Genomic DNA, 15,681 nt, shown 5'->3' with positions numbered 1-15,681 from the left:
TACAATCATGTACGTAATCATTCTACCCTTTTGGTTCTGCTATGGACATTGCAGGGTTCACTTTCTTGCATCTCACCATTTTAATTGCAGGATTCGATATAATTACCTCATATCCTGATGCTCTTTGGGTGGTCAATGTACTTTTAGGCTTCTCTAAAATTGCAAATAATGCATGCTCTACAAATAGTGTTACTGAACACCCCATTGTTATACTTGAAGCTTTTTCAATTGTAAGTGCAGCAGCAGCTAAAGACTGCTCACAGGGATTATGTCCTTTCATAACTGGATCTAGAATTCCACTATTATAAGGCAATGGTTTATGACCGTGTCCTAATGTCATTTTCTGTGTAAGGACTTCTGTCATGGCTTCTCCATTTTAATGAGAAAATAGATAAAACTCCTCTTGATAATCTGGAATTCCCAACACAGGGGCTGTACTGATTGCCTTTTTCAATTCTTTAAATCCTTCAGTCATCTCATCTGTCTACATTATTTTACTTTTGCCCACCTGTGCTTCTTTAAGTCCTTTTAAAAGTGGTTGAATATAAGTATTGAAATCAAAAACCTAGGGTACAAAAATTGCATAGGCCTAGAAACTGTTGCAATTCCCTCACTGTTTTAGGTTCTACAGTCTTAATTATTTCTTCTGCTCTCTAAGGTGTCAATTTCCTCCTCTCATGATAGATCAATTGTCCTATGTACAAGACCTCTTTCTTGCAATATTATAACTTCTCTTTGTTCACCTTATACCCTTTCTCTGAGAGTATAGTCATGAGTTTAAATGAGTCTTCTCTGCTTCTTTCTTCTGTCTCACTGCACACCAAAATGTCATCCACGTATTGAGCTATTGCGCTTTCGAGCTGGACAGTCCCCAAGTCCATCTGAAGTACTCTGTTAAAGATCGAGGGGGACTCATAGTACCCATGTGGCAATCTTGTATGTTTCAGGCAGATATTTCTATATGAAAAGGAAGTCAAATCTTGTGAGTCTTCGTAAAGGGGAATTGAAAAGAACACATTTTTTAAATCTATAACTGAAATGCTTGGCCTTGGGTGTGATATTGCACAATGTTGTCATGGGATTTGGAACTAAGGGAAACTCAGCTTCCACTGTATTGTTTGGAGGGCAAAGGTCCTGTATAAATCTCCATGACCCCCCTGTTGATTTTCTCACTGGGTACACAGCTGTATTACACGGAGAGTCGGATGGTACTACTAATATGCCTTGCTTTATCAAAGCAAAAATCGTCTCAAATATACCTTCATCCGCTTCTCTAGACAGAGGATATTACTTTGCTTGTGGTAAAAGAGTTCCAGGTTTAAGCTTGATTTTAACTGCTCCTACTCCTTTTAATAAACCCACATCATATGGACTTGTGGTCCTTTAAGTATTTGGTACTTTCTCTAAATCTTCTTGGAGAACTGTTGGTACCTTTTTTACCATCACCATTCTCTGTGGTATTTCTCTATTCTCTACTTTTATCCAATGAGTGAGACTTATCAGAAATCATCTGAATATTCATTCTTAAACAGCTCTTCATCTGACAAATCTTTTAATAAGTATCCTTCCCTCATCATCTGTCTCATGAAGAACCACTCTTTCCTCCATTAACACTGCTGCTTCTAACTGTAAGGGAATAATCTGCCCTTCTTCATCATCCATAGGGATTTATGGTCTAAACAAAAACAACAGCCATTCTTAATAGCTTGTCCATCAATCTGGGCAACCATGATAATACAACAGCCACTCCATACAAAAATACTTCTAGATCTAAAGGAACTCCTCGTAATGCTTTCTGGTCTGTCTTTCAAGTTCTTTCACAGTCAGATAATGTATCTCTGGTGAGGAACACACTTTTCCTTCATATATATTCACTGGTGACTACCTAGAATACAAAAATTGAAACGACATGTCATGTTCTCCTACAGAGATTGGTAATTCGTCTGTAAAAGTAACTAAATTCCTCACCCCAGAAAATCCCTGCACATATTTGGCAATACCTGACATTGGATATTTTCCCTCTCAGACACACAAGTGATATGCTACAGTGTCTACAATAAATGAGAATGGTTTGCCTCCTATATTCACCTTGACCCTTGGTTCCTCTTAGGGGTCTGGTGTCACAGATAGTACTGAAGAAATCAGGTCTCTCTATTGGCTGCCCTATTGTGGGTATAAATTCATCCCTGTGCCTGTGAAATGATTTCCTCCTACCACAGTCACACTCCCCAATTTAGGTGTGGGTGCTTGCTGAACTGCTGTGTTCATATTCCACTGTGGTACCATAGTCTGATGTGTCTGCGCTTGCTGAGGTTGTGTCTGCATGGGCACTTGCTGTAGCTGCCCTTGTGGCATTTGCATTTGTAATGGTGCTTTCTGCAGTTGCTGTGGTTGCAGTGCATATGCCTGAGCCTGCATATGATCTTGGCCACAATACTCCTGTGGTTCTGTATTATATTGTGGAACATAGCCCATCCCCCCTCTGTGCGTGGTATGTGTACACAAAACGTATTATTCTATTGCAGTGCCTCTTGAAACATTGGTTTTCTCTGGCAGAGGAAGACGTGGTTGAAACTTGTTCAGAACCATACACTGCATATTGATACCACTGCTGAGCACCCCAATCACACATGAGGTCTAAGCTCTTTCTATTTCTTTGTTCTCAGTAAATCTAGAAACCATACACATTAAAATATCTGTAAAATACATCTTTGTAATTAATTATAGAAAATGTGTATAGATTTTGGTGACAAATAAGGATGTCCAGGCGCGTACATTCTGCCCGTTTCCAGCTTCCTGGTTCTTCCCAGCTTTCTAAATACTCTTATAATTAAACAGCAGATTATTGACTCCGCACACTCAGCATGACTCCCTCGGAGCTGATATGTTTACTTTGCTAAATCTCCTGTATTATTTAGTTGGTTGGGCTAGAATGCTATGCCTTTCTATCACTTCCCCGGTTCTTTGCCTAATGTGCAATGACTGTTCCTGCATCAATATCCTTGTAGTGTTTGGCAAAATGACTTCCCCAGCACTCTTACACCTAAGGGGCCTGATTCACAAAGCATTTTCAGTGGAATTGCACCATTGTTAAACACTTTTATATATCAGGCCAATGTCTCATTACAAATTCAGCTGTGCAATAAAAAAATTGGCAGTGATTTCCTTGCCAGCACTTTTTTAATAGTAAATCATGTCACTTTTACCACTCTGCCAAGTTATAGGTTTGACATTGAAGTGGTGGGCTTACCTGCTGCAAGATGCTGAAGTAAATGCTCTACTTCAAGACCAGAAATGGTCAAATTTACCAGAGCAGAATAATTTCTCACTGTAAATCTGTAAAATTCCCCATAGAGTTATGTGGACACCACTGTTGTAACACTTGTAATCTGAGCCCCCTCTCGCCCTGCCTCTACCACTGGAGGAGGGTGCTGAAAAGGAGCCGCTATGATAGGGAACAGAAGCTGCACCAGTGAACCCTCACTCATGCACACCAATTCAGCGCCTCCCCTACATAGCTTGTTTATTTAAACCTTAGGGAAACGCCAATCATCGACGTTCAACCTCAGTAGTTAATGAATTTGTAGAAAAGTAATGAGTTTGGCAGTTGGCAGCTACTCACTACTTCAAAACAACTTTTGACACACAGGCCAAAAATAAGCAGCACAGCTTTGCGTCTTCTGTGCTTATCACGATGCTGTGAAGCCATTTATTTCATTCAAGGCTCCTTTATGCCACAGGACCGCCGGGATAAGAACTACTGCCGCCTCCTACTCAGAGACGAAAACACATATTATAATGTTTGGAATTCCAGACATCAGGAAATAAAAACACCTCATGCAGTCATATGTTGCCACTCATATTATGCAGTATTTAAGAAATACTGCAAGTCTGCCATTTTTTACTGTCATTGCAGGACTAATGTCACAGTGGGCTATTGACCTAACAATTACTGCATGCAGTAATGTTTTAAAAAAAAAATATTCCAAACTCATGAGTACCTTGTTCTTGCTTATGTCGCACATTCCTCGTGTGTGGGAAGAAAGTCTGTTTAGTTGTTAAGGGCATAGCAGGTGTTTTAATCAAGTTGTGGTGGGTCTAGTTGGACTCCCTTTTTGGCTTTATGGTGCTAGTAAAAACAAGTCATTGTGCATTAGTTTTTCGTAGCTGTCTTCTTATTTAGCTTCCCGAAGACAACAGGATGTTCTCACTGCATTGGCTTCCACGAGGACGTGTAGAGCAGGGTAGAGCTCAGGCACAGCCCAGGGTGTCTGAAATACATATATAAGGCCACGAAATAGCAGGAGACCACGAATGCATTTGATCAGTACAACATTTATTGGTGCCAACTTCTGCTTTTGTTGGTTTCTTGGTCATAACCTTGTATAACAACACTCTGGAATAAGTAATGTTTGCTGAAGGAGTTTCTTCCTAAGGAACCACAAGTTGGACTGACCGAAATTGTCACACATTCCTGACTATAAGGGCAGTGGCACATCACAGATGTCAGGCGCTCCGTCTTAAGTTCTGGCATAGGGCACACAGAGCAGGGGGTTTAACTCCACTGCAAACAGCTGAAACTGTTGCTTATGACAGAATGAGCCTGTGCTATGCTACACATACTCTTTATTCATGTGAAGGGCTCATCAGCAAGGTAGTCCTTCATTTGCATAGGAGATTTAGTAACTCTTGGAAGCTTCCGGGATTGTGAAACACAGCTAAACTATGCGTACCTTTTTTTGTCTTTCTGATTGGTACATTTTTTTAGCCACTATTTTAATGCACTATGTTTGAAAAGTCTCAGTCTAACTGGGAATAAGGAAATTCTAGAATTTTAAAATTGCATGTCCACGGTAACTGATTACTTCAGACAGGGGTGGACTGGGAACTAAAATAGGCCCTGGAAATAATTGCTGGGGACCAAAAGAGGCCCTGGAAATAATGTTCAAAGGGGCCCCATATGACACATTTTCAGCAAGCCCAATGCTTTTCCTATGAGAAAATGTGGAAATACCACACAAAAGAGGCCCAGGGTGCAGAGGCCCACCGGGAAATCTCCAGAGTTCCCTATAGGCCAGTCCAGCCCTGACTTCAGAGTGAATTGAAACACACTAAAAACAACCTTCCCTTTCTAGTGCGAACACTAGGTATTTGATGCCCTTGGTGAAATCATTAAAATTCCACTTAGGTCATATGGCCAGGCCACTGAACATGCAATAAAGCTTGTTATGTTTCAGTTTTGGGATGCTACAGAAGATGTTAGTTTAGGTAATTTCGATCCCACTTTGTGGATTGATTATTTTCCTTAACTTATCCTAGACAAGCAAGATTGCAAAAAACCATCCTTGATATATCAGTTTTACTTGATACTAGAACTCAGTTACATTTTTGAAGAGGAGATTGATGGCCACATCAGTCGTTTATGTACTGACAAACTCTCAAGGCAAACCTATGTCCCATGTTGTTTCCTTTTTAGGAATCAATGCTGGCTCAAGTAGCTAATTATTCTGATAGAGCCAGACCTAGCATACTAGCTTGACCTACGACTCAGCAAAATTAGTTGGTTAACTGAAAATACCAACCTGTAGTACTGTGAATCTATTGCTAGTGAATAATTATGAGGCGTTTGGGATTAGCCATGCTTGTGGACATAGGGTTATACCTTTGAGATCACTAAGGACATATGTTTGTAGGTCCTTATTGGCATAACACAGGATTTGAGTTTTCGGTGTTAAAAGGGTTATGTTTTTAAGCTGCTATGCTGTCTGTCTTGAGTCACCTCCCTTTCAATTCCAAATGCTTTAATGTATATTGATTAACAGTGAACAGATACTGTAAGCCTATGGCTATGGGTATGCTGGGTTAGGATCTTAGATAAGTGTAGCATTGAGGGGATAACAGAAAGGAACATCCTGTGAGAAGGGCAGAATGCTAAGAGATTGGTTATGTTATCCAGTATAACGAGACCTATGATCTCTACAGTTTCGTATCTTTTAAGAGTTAACCGTCCATACCATTCAGGATTTTATGTCTTAAGTGCATGTTGCTCGAACCAAAGATTCCCCTTTCTTTAACACCTTTTCAACATTTCTTAACCATTCTAATAATTATAATAATTCTTGTGTTTTCAGCACAACTTGGAGTTTAAACCTCATTAACCCTCTATGTATTATCTGCAGATAAACATAGCTAAGTGATCAGCTGGTATTATAATCAATATAATTATTGTGTAATGAATCAATGAGTGTTAAATTGATATAGATTGGTCAGCACCCCTCTTTGCCACTTTTTGTAGCACACTGCTCTATATTTACCAGCTCTTTGTACCACCACGAAAATTCCCCACCCCTGTGACTGACTTGGATCCGATCACAACAGAAGGCTGCCCATCATCTATACCAGTCTTCAGTATGATATTAAAAAGTCATGCAATGCTCATCTCCTTCCCCCGGCACTCAGATAATGAGCTTGGTTGCATTTGTCTTCATCTTGTAAAGCTAGGTTCTAGTGCACACTTACCAAATAATTTCACATTTGCGCTTCATACGTTTTTCCAAAAAATATGATTCTTTGCAGGCAGAAAACTGTATGAGAATGATTGGTATAAAATGAAAAACTAAAGGTTGACACTTAACTTAGAGGTGCTGCTTTGTTATCGATACACAATTGTTTAGAGAAGTGGCAATATCATTTTGAATTTGTTAATTTTCACAGACTCGAATAACCTCTCTTCGTACTTTAATCATAGTAACACTCGTCACCACCTCCTAACTAGCAATCCGATATTTGTACTCTAATTAACTTTAAAGATTAATCAAATATTTGTATGCTCACTTACATGCTGCCTTACTAGCAATTAGTGCAAAAACAAAAATAATAGTATACATTTGTTTATATCATTACAATAAAATGTTCATGTAATACCAAATGTCAAGACAGTAAACGTAGCACTGCATGTGACATATTAATAAAATGCTGAATGTGAGGACAGCTCAACCTAAAACACAATAGGATACACAAAATCAAATCATGTTCAAAGATAATTGGAATATGAAACATGATTTATTCACAATCCAGCAATCAACACTTTGCATCAATAATGTCAACCACTTTAAAGAAAAAAAATAGGTTCACATTGGTGGTGGATTTTAAATTAATTAATCATTTGTTATGTGCTTAACACTGGAGAACAGTCTCCAAGCGCGGCACCGGGATTCAAACCTGTGTTGTTTTATGTTGTCTTGCTTCAAGAGACAAATGCATTGTCCATGAGCTATCCTTCCGGTTTAAAGGCAGGCCAAGATGTGTACCTGGTAAAGTAATCTCTGCCTGAAAGAGTTCGGACCAAAAGCACATTGTTAAAGAACAAAGCATGTGTTGATCCCTAAACCAAAGCACAAGGAAATCCCTTCCCATCCACTGGCAGTGTGTGTAAGGATCAGCCCCACCCGTCTCCAATTTGTCATCTCTGACATTTGCAATGCATAACTGTCCCCAATCTCATTCCCTAAAGGTTGTGATGTTCTGTGAATATTAACAAACTCAAAAGGATCTCAACCGGTCTCTAAAAAAACGTATATCAAGGACATTGCAAATAAAATGTGAAGTATCTTTAAGTTCATTGTCAGTATTTATCTTGTTCTCATAATAATCATTCACTTTTATCTGTAAAGAAAACTCTTAATGTTCATCGACCTTTTAGCTTCATCTTTCTTAACAAGGTAGCCTGGTGTAATATAGAAAATGATATTCTTTTCTATAGACTTTATTTTGAATTCAACAGCATTCCTTATGGGAGAAATACTATAATTCTCCATGTAATAAAATGTTAAATTTGATGAGTCCAAACAGATTTGTCAACCCTTTTATATCTCATTTCATTGACAAGGAAGATGACTCACACTGATCTTCTGTAATTACAGGCAAGTTTCCTATCAAGATCGTTGATGCTCTGAGCATGTTAAACTCCCATCGTATCAATAACCAGTTTAACTCTGTAAAAGATGCTGGAAAACTTTGATTCTAAACCTTCATCTGCATTTCCAAATGGAATAGCAGACTCAAACCAGTGTTCTCTGACTGTCTGTAAGACTTTGTCACATTTTATATAATTACGGAATATAGTTACTAACCTATATTATCCCTTTCAAATTAACGTAGTAAGCATATAGTGTTTCCCCTTACCTTCCATAACGAAAGCACCATAGTCTTTGGCTTTGAGCAACAAGGCTTCAATCTAATAACACATGAATTTAACGTTTTATCTGCAGTTTAACTTGCTAACAATGTTAACACATTCCTGGCTGCAACCCATTATAAATGCCTGTTCTTTGCATATCTCAGTATTTAATCACGAGTGTGTGAAATTAGAATCCTGCTGCAGTACGTAGGAGAAATTAAGGATATTTTAGTTTGTGAAATTGCAAAACTATGAAATTCTTTTCCAAATATGCCCCAATGATATTTCTGGAAAGAGAAATTGCACAAATCCAATTTGTGGGATTTTGTTATCAGCAAAATTAGAGGAAATCTCTAGAGATAGGTTTTCACATAGTTCAGTGCCAAGAAATCATGCATATTACGTCTTTGTGATATTTATTATGAGCAAAATAAGTTGACAACTCAAGTAAAGAGATAGGGCAAAAACCTAATTTGCAGGATTATTCATGAACAAATAAGTGCAATGCTCTAGTAAAGGAGGTTTACCTAATTTGCTGAAAAGACTTTGTAGAAAATATTTCTATTCACGTTTTAACCAGCAAAGTAAATGTGATGCTCAAGCATCAAGAGTTGTTTAACACTGCTTATGTGTATTTTCCACTTTGCTAGAATAGAAAAACTTCAGATTTACTTCTAGCAGATTTTCTCAGCAAACTAAGTATAAAATGTTTGCTTACTTTACTAAGAAAATCTCAAACAGTCCCTTTGCTGATATTTCTGCAGTAATTCTCTGGGTTTTGAAAACTGAAAAATCAATTTTTGCAAACATGATTTAAAGCAATTCATCTGATGTTTTTTAATTTTGCAAAATGTTGCCAAATTCATGACATTGGCAAAATTCAGTGCAAAATTTCCCAATTGTGCACATCCTTATATATATATTATATATAAGGCATTTGTATCTTTGAATGAGAACGTTCCAGCATTACCGAACTGCGTATCAGCACATTTATTTCCATAGGAAAAGTCGAGGTAATTTACTTATGTTTTGCACCTGCGTTTGTAATCTTGTGTTTATGCATGCTGTATGTGTTATTGCATGTATCCCTTCAGTCAGCCAACCAGTCAGGTTTAAACAGTGTTACCCTTTTAACAAACCTTGACTTCAAACTTGCAGTAACCTAGTAAATTCAATTGATGTAAAAGGGATGTAAGAAGTGAAAGGTTATCTTGTCTTTTTCTGTATTGTTTTAACTGTGCTTAATTGCAGAAAATGATCTGTCTTGAATTAAAATGAAATGGTTTTATGGTTATTTTGGTAGTAAATATTGTCTACATAGGTGTGGGAGCCCATCTACCGAGGAGGAACATGGTTCTATGGGGTATACCCCAATCAGGACGGTTGAGACTGATAGGCAAATGGATAGCTCTCCTCTGTGAAGAGTCAGTCAGCTAAAATGGGATTGTAGACGCAACAGAGAAGAAGACATCCCAGATAACAGCTTTTTAAACCATGTTCATTCTCAGTAGAGGGGGGTCCAAAACACTTGTGACTAACTATTATCTCCTAAAAATGTAATTGTGCTAACAACTTTCTTTGGTATGTCTGTTATATATGTTATATCATTCTTTTTTAAATTTTATTTCAGCAAGAGCACATCAGCTTGGCAAGCTTAGATACTGACATCCCACTCCTGATGAATATCAACATTTCTAGGCTCAGCGTCAATGAGCATATCCTACAGATTATGCCAGCTATAGAGCCTCTCAGCAACCATGTGCGATATGTAATCTCCCAGGGCAACAATGACAAGGTTTTCCGCATTCACCAGAAAGATGGCTTGAGCTTCCTGCACACAGCAAAAAGGAAGACTTTGCCTGGCATTTACAAATTGGAGATTATCAGTGTCCCCCTCTTCAAGAAGAAGGAGCTACAGAAACTGGAAGAGCACCATGATGATAACTATCTCCTGGGGGTGCTGGGAGAAGCTCTCAGAATGAGGCTGCAAATGGAGTTCTTCTGACCTTATTAATGAATGAGACTAGTACATGAAATGTGGCTGTTTTTTATTTATCCACTTGAGCATGTCTATATTTTGAAAGCTTTAAGGAGTCAAAGACTTTTATTTTTTAAAGAACTGTCTGTGTTTGTTCAATCCTGTTCAACGCTGCATTTGACTCTTGCAGTATGGGGGAATTTAGACACTGCCATGGCCAAGCTCTTGAATGCAATTCTGCTCATGGCTCCTGCATTTTTATATAACCTGAATTTAAAACACAATTTTAAACATCTGATCTTCAAGAGACCACAATATGGCAGATCTTGGTACAAAAACAAAACAAATAAAAACAAATTGGAGCACTGTGGGGTATTTTGCTATAGTTCCTAATGGAAAATATAGATGTTTATTTATTTGAATGCAGTAATATATGAAGAAAATTGTACTTTGATAACAAGACGTGAAACGTGTTTTTCTTATGTCTCATACATTACAGCTGTTTAATTTGGGTAGTTCCCTTTTAGAGAGAAAAACAACGACATGCATGCAAATGAAAGTGGTTTTATGTGTCACCAGAATTCCTATTAATATTATACTCACTGGAATTGAATTGGAGAATAAGCTAGTGCTGTAAAATATCTTTTCTTGAGCTGAGACATAGACAAGAACATTTCATAGGAGACCAGAGGCATGTGCTGCAAATCTCTCAAAAACAAATCATGGATCAAAAACATGCCATCCGACCTTTAAAAATAAGGCAAAACATAACACAGATGAAGACGGAGCATAAAAGGATTGTAATCCACTCTAGCAAAATACCTTAACAGCCTGTACCACCACTAACCCTGCAGACTACGATGTACTGTACTTCCCTTGGACTATCTCAAGAAACTGTATGCTACCACAACACCTCATCATGAAAATAGTGCATAAAATTGGTGCTCTACAATGGTACTTTACTGTAGACAGTTCACCCTCTGTTCTCAGAAGGGAATTCCTTGCTCATCATTCATTCTGGTGCTGTGCACAATTGTTGGTGCATTTATTGTGTACCATTCCAGGACCGACACAGCTGTGAACACATCATCCATTGCGGACAAGGAAATCATTGTGGATTTAAAATCTGTGCCTTTCGAACATTCCTTTATTACTGTAGTTATACACCATGTGCCTCATGTTTTCATAACCTATTTTGTATAAAAGATGTTTGTACAAGGAGCTGATATGAGCTGCAAATAGTATCTTTTTTATTATTAAATGTTGTTTTTAATTTGTGCTAAAGGGCATTTGAAGTGGTGCATTTTGTTGAAAACGGGCATCATTATGTACTGTAAAAATAGCTGATGAAACATCAAACACACATGAAGCTATCAGGTGTTTCAAAAATGTAAAAGACAAGACCAAATATTTTCAAATGACAACTTGTTGGGTTGGAGCGCATTCAATAAATAAGTGCCTTTTTATAGAAATATTTGGGGTGAAATCATTGTTCAAGATCTGTGAACAAGCACTAATAATAATGTTCCCATCTTTCAATACATTTAAGATTATGCATCTTGTACTATATGAAAAGTAGTTACCTTCTATATGATGCAAGATCCAGCTGCATCACATATCTCAGGAAACAACTGAAAGGTTTGCTCAACAATAGAATCATACTCCTGTGTACAGTGTAGCATGAATCTACAGCATAGCTCAAAATCAAACTGTGGTCAAATCGATAGCTTACATCATTGTAAGTGTGACTATGCAACACATAACTTTCCAACCTTTTAGCAGACCCTTCATTTCTTAGTATTGGTGGGGATCTTTTATGTCATCGTGGCTTTACACCACAGCTCTCAACCAGTCAATGGATCACTACTATCTTTGTGCCTTACGTTTACTAATGCATGGTTGCTTGCCTGGATATTGTTTTCCTGAATTGTGTTTTCCATTATTTAAAGTGAATTCTATGAATGTATGGTGTGTTGAAGTCACCATTTTCTGAACACTAGTATTTAGAAAATTTCAATTCTCAAAACATCTTTCCAAAGACACTATTGTCAATCTAATGGCTCCACCTGGGCCCACACTATCTAGATATACTATTTCTAATACATCATTATAAGGCTTATTGATTGGGCAGTGTGGTAACGGGACCTCCTATTGGTTGGCATCTAGCTTACCAACCTTGGACACATTGACAGGACTTCAAGATATGAGACACAAGTGGCGGAAGAGACTTCTCTGGTCTACCATATTTCCAATTATAGAATATGCCTAATCACCCAAGGTGATGAGGCCCTTATTATTTGAACTTGGCCTTGTGTGCCGTCTGGTGTCTGTGTGTATGCTGAGGGAATTCTGCATGTGTTCTATCTGCATTTGGCACATAATTAATAGGCAGTGTTTTCCATATCTGGGTCACGTGTTTGGGAGGGAATTTCTTTCTATTTATTAAGGTTTTAGCTAGTTCTAAGGTGAATGTTCTGTTCTTTGTGGCCACTCCTGGCACTGGTTAGTTACTTTCTATGCTTTTGGCATGCTGATCTCATGCACCTGGATATCAAGGGTTGTTTTTGTGTTCTTATTAAACTTGATTAACTGGAGTATCTGCCATACCTCATCCTGGGAACTGTTATCTGGTGCCTGCGTTCCCCTCATCCACAACTCCCTTCCTAGTTCCTGACCTTGGCTCTTGCTGCGAGCTACTGTTTGGGCTCTGCACAAGTATGTGTTTCTGTGGATTAAGCCTTTTGAGTTTTCTGCAGCCTTGAGGCCTCTGCTCGTTCTGAGACATGCTGCAGCATCCATCTTTGTGAAAATGGTTACCCAATTACACTCTCGCTTCCATGTTAGCGAGCTATATTTGTGTGTTGTTCATTTTGCATTCACTTTAAACATTGGTTGTGTTAATGTTCTACATTTCTTATGGATGCTATATTAGTATTCTTCATGTCTAAATGCATTTATTACCTATTGTACGTGATCTTCATATGGAGTGCATGTTTTCTTCATGTCTAATGCATGCACTTCTACTATGTGTACTTTGTGTGTATATGTATAGTCATCTAGTTACTCACTATCTCTCTACATATATATAGTAACAACTACCTGTCACTCTACTAGTCAACTCATCTGTCTTATTCATAACAGCAACTTTGTGGTTTTAGTTGGTCTCCTCTTCCACCCCTAGGCTCTTGGGACAGTAGGGCTGCCTCAGTTGGTACCGTTTCTCACCTGGACAATGCTGGCGAGGGGCAGGGATTGGAATCGGTATTTGCATATTCATCTGAGTATGGGCAGTGGGTATTACCTGTGTATTCATCTGCCCCATTACCCTCCTCCCTCTGGTCCAGTCATGGACCATCCCTTTAGTGTTACCTAGTCCAGAATAGTCATCTTTGGTTATCCATATTTTGCTCACCTCCTCAAGCTACCTCCTTGCGCCACATATTCTTCAGCACCACAAGTTGTGAAGCAGTGATCCCCATCCGCTTCACAATCCACCCAATGTTCAGTGTAATTGTGGGGGTCAACAGGACATTCAGACACTGGGCCAGGAGGGGGTACATTCTGTGTAGTTCATCTGTGTATACTCATGTACTTGAGTATCCATGTTTATTATTATGGTCATTCGCACTGCCTTCTTGGCAGTCCTTTTGCATTGGCTTATTGCTATTCTCAGGACACAGAAAGCCAACAGTACTAGTACCAGCATATCTACTCATATTTTCAATGCGTTAGCCAACCAGGTAGGTATCCATGAGAACCAGTCACCATTCTCAATGTTTTCCACCTCTTCCACTATTTTTATGTGCACTTCTTTCAAGGTGGCTATTAACTCTGTGAGGGTTCCATTTTCCTCATTGTTGACGGGTGCGGACGTGCAGCAAGATGGACCAAAGTGTGCATAAAACACCAGACTCCATTGTCATTATTAGGTTGAGGATATACCTGTTTTGGAGAGACATGAGCCTAACTGCTCTCAGCTCTTTCTTTATTGAATTGAATCCTTTCACAGTTGCATTGATTGTTTGCAACAGCTCCCAACTGGTTATTTGTAACGATTTTGCATTCATAGATGCCTACAAACTGGGAGTAAAGAAGGATGTAAAGAGTAAAGAAAATTTCTGTTCTATCGAACAATGTATGCTTGTCTGGTATGTCATTGAAGGCCTCTATGGATGCGGCTGAAACATAGTTTTCCCTCTTACTGCGTTTAAGGGCAAGGTACCTTTTGTTTCTTGTGTGTGTTTTCGCCAGGGGTAAATCGCCAATCTGCACTGCTTTTTGGGGTGCTACCAGGGAGAGTTCACTTATTATTGCTAGGGAGCAAAGGCCTCTCAAATTTGGAGGGAGCTACATGTAGGCTTTTGAACTACAGCCCCAACAGTGGTCCATTAATACAGCTGTGCCTATGTTCATGCCCGGCACATCAAAAATGTATTTGCAACCTTAATTTCCCCCTACTTTACTGTGCTCTTATTTATGAAGCACAAAGTGTCATTCTTCATGGGTACAATGGCTAGGGGGCCTGCCTCATCCTCTACCCACATGAGCAATTTGGAATATTCAGTCCGTTCCTTGAGGCATATATCATTTTCATTCTGCACAGCCTCTACTGGTACTGATAGAAGTGCTTGTGCCTTACAACCTATCATCCCTTCGACCCAGCCTTCTGAGGTAAATACCTCTCTGTATATTAGTACCTGGGTATTTCCCAGCAACCAGGTATTTCGTTCCCTGCTGCATTAATGCATTGTAACGTCTTATGGTCCGTTATTTTAACCTCTCCTCTATTCAGGCCTTCCAGTGTGTATTGCATCACTTTATTTTTTGTTTTAGTGTCACCCATCATAGACTTTTGTTTTATGTAGCTATTCTCATATGGGAACTTTGTTTTTGTCATCAATCGTAGGGTGGCCCACCTGCCTTGAAATTGCCCTCTTTTAGGGCATAGTGCTTAATGCATTAGACAGTGTGCTTTGTGTTCAGGTATTTCTGTGCCTATGAAGATTCTGGAGACACTCATGGCATAAGGAATGATGGATCACACAAAACAGCTCTCATCAGAAGTCTCCCTCCCAGTGGTTTAACTGGGCGGGAGCGGTTGTGAGCGGTGTGCTTCTACTTTTTTAAAATTAAGTTTTACTGCTCCTATACTTTTATTTTAAAAGAAACCGTTCAGGAATGGTTTCATTTTAAAATAAAAGTGTAGCAAGCAGTTGATACTTGCACTTCAGTGCACTGCATTGAACGTTCCCTTAAACAGCAGGTGCATTTGTTTGAGGGTTTGTATTGAGTGCAGGAGGAAGCGGAGCAGGCCACAAGGAAACAGAGTTCCACTACTTCTTTTCAGGGGCTTTGGCCACTGCTCCCTCCCTACTCTGCTCATATGCTGGTAGCACATCTTCTTAGAGACATGAAGGGTGATTTCAAGATATGTGCTCAAGTGACTGTTGTCATGCTGCACACTTATCACCACTATTTTAATTAGTGTTTTCTCTTCAGGGAATGATTCAGGCAATGCTTTGGG

General features: G+C 38.9%; 1 protein-coding gene across 1 annotated transcript in view; it reads left to right on the top strand.

The window, feature by feature from the left end:
• FBN2 (fibrillin 2) overlaps positions 1–11,629 on the top strand; it is a 1,178,594-nt gene extending 1,166,965 nt beyond the window's left edge. Inside the window, exon 65 of the mRNA XM_069625622.1 lies at positions 9,810–11,629. Coding sequence (XP_069481723.1) covers positions 9,810–10,184 — 375 coding nt within the window. The 3' untranslated portion in view covers positions 10,185–11,629. The remainder of the gene's footprint in view (positions 1–9,809) is intronic.
• The last annotated feature ends 4,052 nt before the right edge of the window (positions 11,630–15,681 follow it).

The sequence above is a fragment of the Ambystoma mexicanum genome, chromosome 6p (genome assembly GCF_040938575.1).
Source record: "Ambystoma mexicanum isolate Mex_15411 chromosome 6p, UKY_AmexF1_1, whole genome shotgun sequence".
NCBI classification, from domain to species: Eukaryota; Metazoa; Chordata; class Amphibia; order Caudata; family Ambystomatidae; genus Ambystoma; species Ambystoma mexicanum.
The sequence above is the reverse complement of the archived record's forward strand: the minus strand, read 5'-3'. Positions and strand labels throughout refer to the sequence as shown.